This window comes from Oscarella lobularis, chromosome 6 (genome assembly GCF_947507565.1).
Source record: "Oscarella lobularis chromosome 6, ooOscLobu1.1, whole genome shotgun sequence".
In the NCBI taxonomy this organism is placed as follows: domain Eukaryota; kingdom Metazoa; phylum Porifera; class Homoscleromorpha; order Homosclerophorida; family Oscarellidae; genus Oscarella; species Oscarella lobularis.
The window spans coordinates 414,617-427,352 of record NC_089180.1 but is presented as its reverse complement, the minus strand read 5'-3'; the positions used below and the strand labels follow the sequence as shown (position 1 = coordinate 427,352).

At 48.3% G+C, this 12,736-nt stretch overlaps 3 protein-coding genes and 2 long non-coding RNA genes across 6 annotated transcripts; 1 reads left to right on the top strand and 4 right to left on the bottom strand.

Annotated features, from left to right (window-relative positions):
- Positions 1-310: 310 nt before the first annotated feature.
- Positions 311-806, bottom strand: LOC136188122 (uncharacterized). The gene is made up of 4 exons (XR_010670126.1): positions 730-806; positions 585-678; positions 428-532; positions 311-363 (listed from the first exon to the last, which is right to left on the bottom strand). It is a non-coding gene; the product is annotated as an uncharacterized lncRNA (long non-coding RNA).
- A 605-nt stretch (positions 807-1,411) lies between these two features.
- Positions 1,412-2,293, top strand: LOC136188113 (uncharacterized). The gene is made up of 2 exons (XR_010670119.1): positions 1,412-1,508; positions 1,962-2,293. It is a non-coding gene; the product is annotated as an uncharacterized lncRNA (long non-coding RNA).
- Positions 2,294-2,377: 84 nt separating this feature from the next.
- On the bottom strand, positions 2,378-5,044 carry LOC136188382 (NSFL1 cofactor p47-like). Its single transcript, XM_065976131.1, has 9 exons — positions 4,999-5,044; positions 4,859-4,938; positions 4,691-4,800; positions 4,496-4,636; positions 4,310-4,441; positions 4,201-4,260; positions 4,103-4,145; positions 2,814-2,876; positions 2,378-2,764 (listed from the first exon to the last, which is right to left on the bottom strand). The coding sequence occupies exons 1-9, from the start codon at positions 5,042-5,044 to the stop codon at positions 2,669-2,671; spliced, it is 771 nt and encodes a 256-aa protein (XP_065832203.1). The 3' UTR covers positions 2,378-2,668.
- Positions 5,045-5,437: 393 nt separating this feature from the next.
- Positions 5,438-6,515, bottom strand: LOC136188022 (brain acid soluble protein 1 homolog). Of its 2 annotated transcripts, none has more exons than XM_065975751.1 (3): positions 6,409-6,515; positions 5,885-6,349; positions 5,438-5,767 (listed from the first exon to the last, which is right to left on the bottom strand). In XM_065975751.1, exons 1-3 carry the CDS (start codon positions 6,482-6,484, stop codon positions 5,679-5,681), a joined length of 630 nt encoding a protein of 209 aa, XP_065831823.1. In that variant the 5' UTR covers positions 6,485-6,515; the 3' UTR covers positions 5,438-5,678. The 2 variants fall into 2 exon arrangements, with proteins under 2 accessions (XP_065831823.1, XP_065831824.1); XM_065975752.1 differs by having other exon boundaries at positions 5,655-5,767; positions 5,895-6,349.
- Positions 6,516-8,629: 2,114 nt separating this feature from the next.
- Positions 8,630-11,964, bottom strand: LOC136188381 (heterogeneous nuclear ribonucleoprotein Q-like). Its single transcript, XM_065976130.1, has 5 exons — positions 11,860-11,964; positions 11,608-11,747; positions 11,101-11,551; positions 10,515-11,033; positions 8,630-10,453 (listed from the first exon to the last, which is right to left on the bottom strand). The coding sequence occupies exons 1-5, from the start codon at positions 11,962-11,964 to the stop codon at positions 9,593-9,595; spliced, it is 2,076 nt and encodes a 691-aa protein (XP_065832202.1). The 3' UTR covers positions 8,630-9,592.
- Positions 11,965-12,736: the final 772 nt, after the last annotated feature.

Here is a 12,736-nt window from a genome sequence, read left to right as displayed (position 1 = left end):
GGGGGGCTAAGGTACTTCTACACATAGTGACGAATACATAGTGACGAATACAGCAACTTCAAGAAATGTTCCTGTTGTTATAAGGTAAGTTGAGATAGTAGAGACGCGGCCCTATTATTATTGGCCTAAAGAAAGATTAAATAGAACGAGAAGGTCCCCGCGTATTTGGTATACGTACCAGTAACATAGTACGGTGACAACGCCGACGAGCCCTATGAAGCGTACGGCGTTCGCTATAGGAACCTAGAAATTGACAAATTAACGCCGTCTCATTATAAATATTATTTTGTAAATACCGCGTCCTTTTGATGGACTGCGCGTTTTCTGTAGACAACCTTGTCTGCACCATATAATGACAACTAGCTGAAAGCGTAAAAACGATAGATTATAGGCCCCAATGCATCATATGCATATATATGTTGCTTACCACGTAGCCTTCTACTGACGGGTTTATATTGTCGCCTTCTTTCTTATTTCCTGGAAAGAAGGCTACAAGACATACGCCCGTGATGCAAATCGCAACGGCAAGGACCTTTTAGAATAATGAGAGCACCCACAATCAATTAATCAACGATGAGCATTACCTTAGGAATGGTGACTTTTTCTTTTAGTAGTGGCACAGACATTATAAATACCACAGCTGATGACGATTGATATATAGCTGTGTTACCAGAAACGCTAGAGAAGAGAATGACGACGCGCAATTCCAGATATCTCAATGAGGACTGCCTCGTTCTTGTCAAGGACAGATACCAAGTGTACGCCGACACATTGATGATGAAAGCAAGGTATATGGCTTTCGTTACAACTGCACTTCGTTAAGCGAAATTAATTAATTAATTAATTAATTAATTAATTGCCTCTTACTGCCATCCGAAATGACCCGTGTGTTCCTTAGAAGTTTTCTGTTTCTTCCGCGGATAAAACCTAAGCGTGAATGTCGTCTTGACAACAAGGAGAAGCAATGCTCTATGTAGACGCTCACCTCCACACCATCCAGAAGAGAAGGGCGAACGTGCAGTAGTTGACGAAGTACGGCTTTGTGGAAAGTAAGGCCCTATACGAAGCATGCATGTACGCGTGCTTACTTTCTTTTAGGTTCCCTGCAAGTCCTGCAGAAGCTCTGCCATTGCTAGCCCTAAACAAGAGGCTCGTCGGCTCGGCTAGCAGCTTCTCTCCTCGCTCACATGTCGCAGTGAGACCGACGATGCACAAAAGCGCTCCTACGGTACGCCAGGACACTTTCATTCTCAGCGGTCATGTGATTTAGGTATGGAGCGTTGACGTCCTTTGCAATTAGTCAGTAAAATATGTACATTAATTTTTTTAGAACTCTAGTTGAATTGGCATGTGAACGGAAAAGGAGACTTGTTGGAGTCTACGAAAAAATCGGCCACGGCGCATGCGTCAGATCAAATTTCATCATCAGCGGCGTCCGCCTCGAATCAGTCGAATGCAACGAAGCGGAAGAATTACACGTCGTCGAGACTGCTCTCTTGGCTAAATAGGTAAAACGGAGCTGATTTTTTGGCAAGGCAACGTTCCTAGGGCGCTCGCGACGCTAAAAACGCTCGAAGGGGGCTCCCAATGTCCCCTGGCTAAGCGTTTGGTCTCGCGTGCTATCTTCCTATTTGGGCGTTCAAAGCGAATGCATGGGAGCCGCAAAGAACGCTCGGAAAAAATCTTTCGCGAAGAGGGGCCCCTTTTCTGGCCACGTGGCGAGCGCCAGTCTCGCTTCGCTCTCCCTTCGTGCGTCACGCACGATCGAAACCCCTAGAGCATCCCTCGTCTCCAAATTCTCACGTGGCGCGTGTGCGTTGCACACGAACCGCTAAGCGTACGTCGAAGCAAGCGGATTACAGCGCTGATCGAATATCCGCGCTTTAGCTAATCTTTCGTACACTCCCAGTTTTAACGACTATGTTATCAACTACTGTACAGTTCTCTCTCTTTCTCTTTAGTCTTCTCGACGCTGCTAACCGGCTCGTCTTGCAGCGGAGGACCTCATTCATATTGGGTTCTCTCGCAAATGCCTACGAGCCAACTTCCTGCAAACCGAAATGGGAAAGAACGTCTGCGCGCGCGTTTTTTTTTTAATTTTTTTAATTTTTTGCATGGAAATAGTTGTAGATGCATTTAGCTTTTGATCTCCAGGGTGGAGACAAAAGCAACGCGCTTTAGCTTAGGGACGCTTAGGGACTTGCGTGCGCGTGCACCGCAGTCCCTGAGCTAACGCGCGTAGATTACATGGCATGACGCGCGCGCTTATTTTTGCAATAAAAGTAGGAAAAACCATGTTCAAAATTTTATTCAAAATATCCCGGATGCAACAATTAAAATAAAAAAGTCCTCCACCTCCTTCCTCCTCCTCCTCCTTCTTGGTTGTCCCTGGGTCGTCGCTCCTGCGCTGCCACCTGACCCCCATAGGAGGCCAAGCGGTGAGACTGAGACTGCAGTCCCCACAGTGAACTTTAACCCAAGTCCACAGGGGGTAGGCACATTAACCTCCAGCCACCAAGGAGGGAGACTTTAACCCAAGTCCCCAGGGGAGAGCGCATTAACCTCCAGCCCACAAGGAGGGAGACTTTGCCCAAGTCCCCAGGGTGAACTTTAACCCAAGTCCACAGGGGGACAGCTGATTAACCTCCGGCTGCCAGGGAGGGAGACTTTAACCCAAGTCCCCAGGGTGATGTCTTCGTCTACATCTTCTTCTTTCTGCATCTAATATCGTCGGATTGGTTGATCCGTTGGGGAGAGGAGAGAACTAAAATTCAAATTGAAACCAGTGCACTCAAATCTACTGTCTTATTTACCTTGAATGACTTGAGGAACGCCGTGGAGGAGGAGGGAATTGATCCATGTATTGATATAGGCATCTACAAAAAATGTCGATTTCAGCCAAAATTTGAGGTGTGAGGTCCTTTTGGTGTCGCGAGGTCAAACAGGCAACCCATCCTCATTGTTTTATAAAGAAATCTTAGGAATCGGAGAGGTCACCAAAATGACCAAAAACCATGAACTATAGTTCACGGTTGCTTAAAAATCTCAACTCGCGGATTTCTAAATAAACGCGCTAGATCTACTCTACTTTATCAGTAGAACAACCCTACGAGGTCAAATGGTTCGTACGAATCGAATTTCACACGAAAAACGACCCCTTTCCGGTACGCATTAATATCAGACACGCCCCTCGAAAAAGCAACATATTTGGCGCTGTCGACAAATTTGAGACCGTCGAACTAACTAGGTACTTCAGCTCTATCGTTCTACATAGAAAATTTGGAGTTCTGAGAGATAGGGTTTTTGACCAAAAACCATGGACTATATAGTTCACGGTTGCTTAAAAATCTCAACTCACGGATTTTCAAATAAACGCGCTAGATCTACTCTATTTTATCAGTAGAACAACACTACAAGGTCAAACAGTTCGTAAGGATTGAATTTCACACGAAAAAAGACCCGCTTCCGGTCACACTAGTATCAGCCACGCCTCTCAAAAAAGCAACATAGTTGGAGCGGTAGACAAATTTGGGACCGTGGAACTAACTAGATACTTTAGCTCTATCGTTTGACATAGAAAATTCGGAGATCTGAGAGATAGAGCTTTTGATCTAAAACCATGAACTAACTATAGATAGTTTACGGTTGCCTAAAAACCTGACCTCGCCGATTTCCGAATAAACGCCCTAGATCTACTCTACTTTATCAGTAGATCAATCCTATGAGGTCAAACAGTTCGTACGAGTCAAATTTCATACTGAAAAAGACTCACTTCCTGTACGCATTAATATTAGCCACGCCTCTCAAAAAAAGCCAAAAATGATAGACCAATTTGAGACCGTGAAGTTATCAAGATACTTAATTTTTCGACGTTCTAAAAGAGACCATCGTTCTCATCAACTTACAAAAGCCATTGTTGCTCTTAATTGCCTATAAATCTCATTGTCTATATCAGGGCCGATTTTTCAATAAACGTGCTAGATCTACTCATTCGCCTTGCTATGCGTGTCGGGCACAGATTTCAAGGGTACAGGGCGAACGGGCAAAAAAGGACAAGGAGGGGTCCCCTTCGTTTTTTGGAAACGAAATCGTCTGTTTTTACCTGTCTTTTCACGCAACAAAGTGCTCTTTGCTTGAAAAACTTCCTAAAGCAAGAACGATTTTTTCTGTATAAAAAATCACCATATCTATGCAGCTTACCTGTCCACAACTGCCCTTATGTCTCGTATACAATGACTGTGATTGAATTTCTGCACCAGTCTAGAAGAAGGAATACTATTTGAGAGATACGTGGGCCCTATAAAGGAACCTGGATCCGTTTCCCAGTCGAATCTGCATTGCAGTGATAGGCTGGGACTCGTCCACGTGCACAGAAGAAGGCGGATTGACAGGAGCCTCAGCTTGAGGCTCCGGCACCGAAGACACGACATCAGGAACTGGACTAGAGAAAAATAATAATAAAAAAATATGACTATAATATAATCACTATTATTACCTTCCAAGTTTGTGGCCTTCTCCTCCGAACGCCTTCAGCGTCTTCTTCGGCGGCGCGTAGTTCTCCTGCCTTCGATCTTCCACGTTGAGAATCTCGACTTCGTCTCCCTGGGCGGCGGCTATCAATTCCTGAAGAATCATCCTGGAGAAGTGTGAACGATATCTTCGACGGTTTTATTTTATATCTGCTTAATACCCTCTGGCTACGTTGTGAAGAAACAATCGGTCTGCGTCCGCGCTTCCGTCTCTCAGTGGACCGTCGTCAATGGTGAACCCGTTTTGCCAAAATCTCAACGTTTGTCTGATCTAATAGCGAGAAAAAAATTCACCGAATAGAGTCTCGCTTCTACAAGTCGCAACTTACCTGTCCCTGCTTGGAAGCGGACGCCAACGGTTCGCCTACGATTTTCACGGTATTTCCTTCTGTCTCGCCAAGGCGATACCCTAGGAGACGACGATAAGACAAATATATGAGCTAATAGATTCTTATTCTTCTTGTTGTACCTGCTCCTCTGAATGCATTCGATTTTGCCGCCGCTTGTCGACGCATTTCTTCCTCTCGCTCTTCGTCCTCTAGCGTCTTCGCACCCTGTTGGCGGCACGTGTCCCATATGGCGTACGGTAGCCCATCTCCGTCTTCGTTGCGGCGAAAACGAGCGCTTCGACCTGTTCGACGGCGTAGCGATGAAACGCCGGTTTCGTCGACGGATCGTTCACCGTGCACTGCGTTTGACCGTTGATCGCGTTCACGCGCTGTCGATGAACGGAAAGAGACCGCCAACGCGTATGGGACTTTGATTGGGCGAGACGAAGCGTTCGTGGTGTCGACACGAATTGTCGAGTCCGGAAACGACGACGATCGACGACAACGACCGAAATTGCGAGCGAGCAGACGAAATTGCAATTGCATACATTGACCTGGAAGATATTTACCCATTGGACGGCTCGGACGTCGAATTTTTTTCAAGTGCGAGTAAGAGACGCTCCGCACAGCTCTCAAACTGGATTCGAGTGGATTGTTCGTGACGCAGACACGCAGCGAAGTTTGTACACGCATTGAAAGGGCGTGGGGCGATCAAGACGACGCTCAGCCGCAGGTTAGTCAACACGGTTCTATGATAAAAATACGACTAGCCACTAAAGAGCGCGCCACTAAAAAAAACTAAGAAAACACCGAGAAATGTTCATAATTGAGTCTCGTTAAAAAGATACCTAGGAGCGGCGACGAGGCCCGGCATTTTCAAGTAGTCGTTCCAACTGAAGCCGCTGCTTCCTGCAAAAAAAGAAAAGGCTCACAGGTAATTTAGTTATAAGCCCCCATATGGACGTATTTATAATGCCTTTGGGGGCCCTTGACGCTACAAAGGGGGATCGATTTCTATACGTGTACGTCTCATTGCCTCTGGGTGCTTGCAGCTTTCTTCCGCGCTCGTCGCACCAGCCGACGGGATGAAGGGACGCGCTCGTCGACTCGCACCAATAGTCGTACTTCTCGCTCCACCCGTTGCTATGGCCACCGTTTCGTCGTCACGAAGAACTGTAGCAGGTTCCTCCTCCTCATTCACGAGACTCTCGGATTCAGTCACCAATGGCGCCGTCGCCATGGGCACCTCTTCCACGCCACGTGATTCGACGTTTTCCCCGTCATTTGTAGCAACTTCTGTCGCTGATTCTTCGCTTCGCGTAGCCGTTGCTACGATCGCTTCTTCGCTTTCTTCGTGGACCACGCCCACTTCCACCGTGCTCTCCTCTCCGTCTTCTTTCTCGACGACTTTTGAGGGCGGTTCCTCGTCGATTTGCTCTTCCTTGTCGTCTGCATTCGTTTCTTTCTCCGAGCGATCTTCTTTCGGCTCTTCTAAGCGCGATACGAAGCGTCGCGACACGTTTTTTCGCTTGTATCGTTTCTTTTCGCACCTCTGACTGACTCGACGCGTTCCTCTTGCGCTGCTTTGCGTTTCTTCTGCTTCTTTCGCGACCGAACAGCTTCCATTGCGACTTTGCGTCACTCTTCGATGGTGTCGTGATCACATGATCACACAGGTGAATCGTCATACCACGGATACTAGTATCCGTGGTCATACTGAAACCAGCTGAAACCGTCAAAAAAATTATGAAGGAATCATTTCAGTACCTTTTAGTTCTTCAAGTGGATCAATCACAAAATCTATTCATAGAAAATAAAACAACGCGTATCAAAAATATGAAAAAAAATAATAGACCACACTAAAATTAATATGGGACCTTTTTGTTGCACCGAGATGACGCCCGATATTTTAAAAGACCAAAATCGGGAAACTAAAATATAAATTAATTACGAAATTATGTAATCAAATTAATCAGACACACCTCCTTAGCAAAAATGCTCAATATGAACTCTAGCCGACTTTTTCGCTCTCCTTTCGCCTCGCTTGCCGTCTCTATCGTATTCTCGCTGGTCTTGTAGTCGATTGAGCGAAGTTACGTGCAGCTTTCGTCGATGCGATTCGTTTTTACAGCGTACCTACGTGGAAAAACGATCAATCGTCGTAGATTAGGCCCTAAAGGCTACTCGAACGAACCTCGCAGCCTCGTACGCGATCGAAAACGGCGCGCGAGACGCGCAAGCCTCGTGATGACCTCGATCGACGTCCGATCGAAGAGATCCGACATTCTTTTTCTTAGCTAGCGGGCTAGTCTAGTCTACCTGGCTTGTTCTTCGATATCTAGAAGGTCGCCGATACTGCGAAGAAGAGAAAAGGCGTCCACGAGGCATATTCATCGCCATTTTGAACTTGAGCCTTGAGGCGTCAATTGCTGACTAATCAATAGCCAAACCGGAATTGAAAATTTGCACCTATTCGTTTCCACCATTCAGAGCGCTAGGTGAGTCCCACGCGACCTCCGCGGACCAATGAGCGCGCTGGGCGGAGCTACACGATTGAAAAGCGAAGAGCACACCGATTTTCCCTCAGTTGCGGCTGAGGGTGGATGCGGCGTGGTTCGCTACGTCTCGTTCTTGAACGGACCGGCTCGGGGGAAGGCAAAAGGCAAGTCTGGGTGTCGGATCAGCGTGGCCCACGGATAATCCGTGCCGGAGCCCGTAGGCAGGGCGAAGGGGGGCTTCGGCCTCGGTACGCGCACTGGGCAGAACGATCGCTTAGGTCTTATTGTTGCTAACAAGCACGAACCGCGCTAGGCTCGAGCGGTTACGGCTTGGAGGGGGTGTTCAAAAACGGTCTGGTTGCCAGCACTTTTCTCACCCGATAGCACGATTAGACCGACGATGATCCGGCTCAGGTGAAGGCATTTCGGGCATTGCACTGTCTTTCTTGTCGGCCTCTACAAACAGTGGTCGGCCGTTCTCCACTTCCAGTAGCCCCGGTTCTTCTCTGGAACACATACCGAAGGGTTTGCTTGTACCAGCGCGCCGGGGGACTTCGGTATTAGGGACCGACTCTCATCCAGGCGGGTACACGTGGGGTGGCCGATGACGCGCAACTCACCCGACAATTTTTGGAAGGGAGTCATCGCTTTGCGAAGACTTCCCTGGGCTACGAAGCGTCCGAACCTCCACGCGGTGTAGCCTGGGTTACGCTAATACGGACGCAAACCAAAAGGTACGTATAACGATTATTTGACACTGACTAAGAGGATTTTCTTTTTAGGTCGCGGGCTGAAGAAAAATGATGGACGAATTCACAGAAGGAGAGAAGAAAGGCCACGAGACACGTTAGATTTTCGGTAGAGTGATTTTTTGTACTACACGCATCTGTGGAAATAAAATACTTCCCCTTCACGCGTCCTGTCTCCTTCTCCCATCTTCCATTTGAATGCCCCGGTGTCCATTTTCGGGTATAGAAGCGTCAAAAAGACGGAAACGATCAGAAGCGACAAGCCAAAGAAACCGTTGCAGAAAGTGTCTTGAGAATTTACGTACTCCTTAGGGAATAACAAAAGGGGGAGGAAAAGAAAAAAACTAAGTTAAACCTTATTAGGAAATTGGCTGGTTTGCTCATCCAAAGAATTCAACAGGAGCTCTAACAACGCGTCTCTCATCCGACGCGTCTCTAGTCCAAGGAGTAAAGGACAAAAAAATTTAATAATTATATATATTATTGAAACAAAAAAATCATGCACAATAAAACAGATAGTCCAATTGTGAGTCAATTTTAAAATCTAGCTTAGGCCATGCATATCAATGAGCTAGCACAGGCGAAATCTTACACTCTGCGCAGTTCCATTTATCTAAAAGGCGAAGTTACAGTACTTCAATATGATTCGTTTACCGGTACAGTAGTACTGTAGGAACATTTCAGGCCACGTTTTTTGTACAGACAATGTATTCTTTCCTGAACCACATTCCGCGTGCAATAATCTCACTGACACACTCACCCCAATTATGAAGCATGCAAAATTCCTAGCTACATGCAAAATCAACGTTATTTCATAGCAAATACGCGGCTACCTTACGCGTCGAGAAAGCGTAAAAGCGGCGCTATCACATCAGAATCAATCACATGTTATAAACGGGGTATTTTGGCTTTCTGAAGCAGGCTGAAAAACCAGCTCCGGACGGAAGTAGGTTCAATTTTTTTGAAAAAATGAAGGATTAAACGATTTTCTGCATTCTAAGGCTCTCAGTTCCCCATTTGCTGTGGCCAAACTTTAGGACAGAACAAATTTTGAAATTGCTGCGTAGTGAAGTTGTTAGCAATAGTACAGATTCAGACGGGGGTTCAAAGAAATAATTATCTGCGCTTGGCTCTGGCAGGACACTTAGTTTGATAAAATTTTGGGAGACCGTCACCGTTTGAAATGCTTGAAGCCGGCAATTTAACTATACACTTAGGCCAGCTACTACAAATCCAATACGAATCATGTTACGCTATCAATATTAAATGTGACTGGCCGTCACTCTTCCTAACATTTAGGCAACTGAGAACATTTAGTTAAGATCCCGTTTTAGCTGGCCTTGAATACCAGGGGTAATGAGTAAACATAGATAAACAGACATACGTACAGGGGGGACACAAACACGCTCACGCCACTTCCATTGGAGACGAGGAGACGACGACGATGACACCGAGGAAGACGACGAGGAAGACGACAACGACGACAGCTATTGAGGAAGATTATACCAACCAGACTGTTGTTGCAGGGGAGGTGGCGGCGGCGGAAAACCGCTGTAGCCGCTTGGTTGCCCCGCTCCGCCCCATCCTTGACCTCCTTGAGAGCCTTGTCCTCTTGCCCTGCCCATCATTACAGGCCCGTAGTTTGCAGGCGGCGATGGTTTAAACGCCTCGTTTATATGTGAAGAGTCAAAATGCGGTCTTGTCCTACCTGGGCTCTGACCACCGCGTCCACCCCGTCCACCACCAAAGCCACTACCGCCTCTTCCGCCTCTCATGCCACCGCCGCCACCGCCTCCGCCGCGGGTGAAAGGAAAGCCACGCATATGAGGCGGCGTTGGACCCCCAAAACCAGACCTTTTACCGTCCATATGCCTATTTGGATGACCGCCTCGAGGTCCCATGCCACGTCCCGTGCCACCGCGCCTTCCTCCTCTCATAGCCATAGGAGGCGGGCCGCCGCGAAACGGAGGCTGCGGAGGATAAAAACTATCGTAATACTCGTCAGGCGGCGGCGGCGGTGGCGGCCCATTGTAGTAGTGCGGAGGGCCGCTGTAGTCAAAAAACGACTCGCGGGGTCCTGATCGACTCTTTCGCTGTTCGCGTCTCTTCTCCTTCGCTCGTTCGCTCAGAGGTTTTGCCAACGTGACTTCAATGATAACGTCATCGACTTCCCTTCCGTTCATCTCTTCAATCGCCTTCAGCGCCTGCTCGCGTTTTTCATAGTATATGAAAGCAAAGTCCTTGATCTTTTGAACGCGATAGACTTCACCAAACTGAGAAAAAATCTCCTTTAGCCTCTCTTCCGTCGTCGTATTCATATTCAAATTCTTTACGTAGACGTTGCGAACCTGTAGTAAAACCAAAAAAACGTCAGCCAATACACGCATTCATACAACACTCTCTCCTTACAGTGGCCATGACCTCCTCTGTTGGTTCGTCCATTGGTTCAGCCCAGTCACTACTAACAACGCTGCCCCATGCCATCACTTGACCACTTCTGAGCAAGCGTCTCGCATTTGAGGCCGCCTGGTAGCTCTCAAATTCAACAAAGACGTAGCCGCGATTTTGATTTCGATTTGCCCGATCCATGTAGGCAAACACTTCGACAAGACCGCGTAACTTGCCCTTAAATTCCTGAAATATTTCGTCCCGATTCTTCTGCTTTGGAATCGGTCCGACAAATAAGCGACGATTGGCGACGGACGCGCACACGCCCAGCCGTCGCCCCGGCCTAATTTCGAATCCATTGCACTGTCTGATTGCTGACTCGGCATCCTTCTTTGAGCAATAGACAACAAAGGCATAGCCGCGATTCTCTCCCGTCGACACATCAATAATGATGCGCACTTCGTACAGACGACCACACTGCTCCAAAAGCGGAACCAATTCGTCTTCAAACACATCTCGAGGAATCTTACCAACAAAGACCTGGAAGCAACAAAAATTTACCAGATCACGTATATGATGTAGAGATCCCTTTTACTGTTTTTTTTACCTCGCATCCTGATCCATCTCCCGGCGGTCTGTCCGCTTCCCAATTCGGCGGCGGTCCACCGTACTTGCGTTGACCCGGCGTCACTGTAATCGCATAGCCCGTTCTATCCGTCAGCGCCTTGACTCGATCAGGATCCGGTGCAACGAATTTAGCAGCAATCCCACCGCCGGCAAAAGCGTCCTCCCGCTCCCGCCGCCCCCTTGGGCCTCTTCGACTTTCACGGCCCCTGCTGCGAGCGCGCGATCGTCCAAATCCGTTTTCGCCGACGAGTCGCTGCTGCAGGAGCGACCGAAAACCGTGTCGGAGATGCCGCGCTGCGCCATTCGGCGGCCCTCGCTCCGTTCCTTCTCCACCTGCTGCGTTTCGCTGTAGAAACCGTCGCCGGGGAGGGTCCGGGACAGTTGATCGCTCGACCAATCCGTCGAAGCGGCGGAGTAAAACGTGCCGTAGACTAGCGTGTGGAGGCAAAATCGCGAATCGATCCTTCTAGGGACGGTTTTGCTGTACCTTTTGGCGATTTGTCGGCTTCGCTCGTGCCGTATTGAGCGTAATAGTCCGCCATTTCGACGGTACCAAGCGTTGAACGGAACTCGCGCCCTCCCGTATGCCAACAATTGCACGTGACGTAAGTGACGTACTCTTCTTTGCTACTTCCCTCGTCGTTGCAGTTCTTCTACTTCCCATGTCGAACACGACGACCCCGCGCCACCGTCCGAAAGGCGAATCAGCTCGCCGCACCGTCAAACTCTACACGGGAACCGAAATACCTCTCGTCGGTCTCGGCACGTGGAACTTAATTAGTGGAAGAGCAAGCCGGGCGAAGTGAAACGAGCCGTCGAGCACGCAATCGACGTCGGCTGTCATCACATCGACTGCGCCTACATCTACGGAAACGAAAGAGAAATCGGCGAGGCGTTCAAGACGAAAATCGGCACGACGATCGAACGAAAAGACATTTTCGTTACGTCGAAGCTGTGGAACACGCGTCATCATCCGGACGACGTTCGCCCGTCGCTTCAGGAGTCGTTCGATCGACTCCAATTGGACTATATCCTCCTGCATGTATCTCATTCACTGGCCGATCGACGGTGCGATGCCGACTTCCTCTTTGAAAGCTTTCGTCCACGGTACGACGTCATCTTTACCAGCGCTCGTACAGTACCGGCACACCATTCGTAGTAAGTAATAGACAATTGAGGATCCTGAAAGCCAAACCATTTCGCAGTAACGACGTCACTAAAAAATGTCAATCAAAGACAGAAAAAATTTGAGCACAGAGACTTACTCTAATCAGTAATTGCGAGCCGTCCTACGTACGAAAGGGAATCGCTATCGCCTGCTTCTATTTGAGTCGATGCTATCACGTGGGTCAGGGCGTCGACGTATCCGCGGAACACGCGCGAATGCTGTGCGCGAAAGCCGTCGAATTCGATTCGGCGCTCGTCGCGCGTTTGCACGAAGAGATAACGGTGGGGCTTTAGCCGGGGTCGTTAGGGCGTGCTTTGTGATGAATGCTAAATGCATGTGTGTTGGGCTACCTACTGTATCTCCTAAATAAACCCACGCGCGCTTGTCTATTTCGTTCGACGGCGGTTTTGGGGAGCTTCTTATCGCGGGCTGCACACCCGCGAACTAA

Bases quoted from the DNA above. Each gene is read 5' to 3' on its own strand.
- LOC136188382 (XM_065976131.1), bottom strand. From the start codon at position 5,044: ATGCGTCGACAAGCGGCGGCAAAATCGAATGCATTCAGAGGAGCAG. The intron at 4,442-4,495 runs GTAATAATAGTG...ATTTTTCTCTAG, and splicing joins GAAGGCCACAAACTTGGAAG to TCCAGTTCCTGATGTCGTGT. The intron at 4,146-4,200 runs GTAAGCTGCATA...TTCTTGCTTTAG, and splicing joins ATAAGGGCAGTTGTGGACAG to GAAGTTTTTCAAGCAAAGAG.
- LOC136188022 (XM_065975751.1), bottom strand. From the start codon at position 6,484: ATGGAAGCTGTTCGGTCGCGAAAGAAGCAGAAGAAACGCAAAGCAGCG. The intron at 6,350-6,408 runs GTGCGAAAAGAA...TATCGCGCTTAG, and splicing joins ACGCGTCGAGTCAGTCAGAG to AAGAGCCGAAAGAAGATCGC. The intron at 5,768-5,884 runs GTACACGTATAG...CTTTTTTTGCAG, and splicing joins GCACCCAGAGGCAATGAGAC to GAAGCAGCGGCTTCAGTTGG.
- LOC136188381 (XM_065976130.1), bottom strand. From the start codon at position 11,964: ATGACAGCCGACGTCGATTGCGTGCTCGACGGCTCGTTTCACTTCGCC. The intron at 11,748-11,859 runs GTTCCCGTGTAG...CGAGGGAAGTAG, and splicing joins GACCGACGAGAGGTATTTCG to CAAAGAAGAGTACGTCACTT. The intron at 11,552-11,607 runs GTACAGCAAAAC...TCCACACGCTAG, and splicing joins AGCCGACAAATCGCCAAAAG to TCTACGGCACGTTTTACTCC.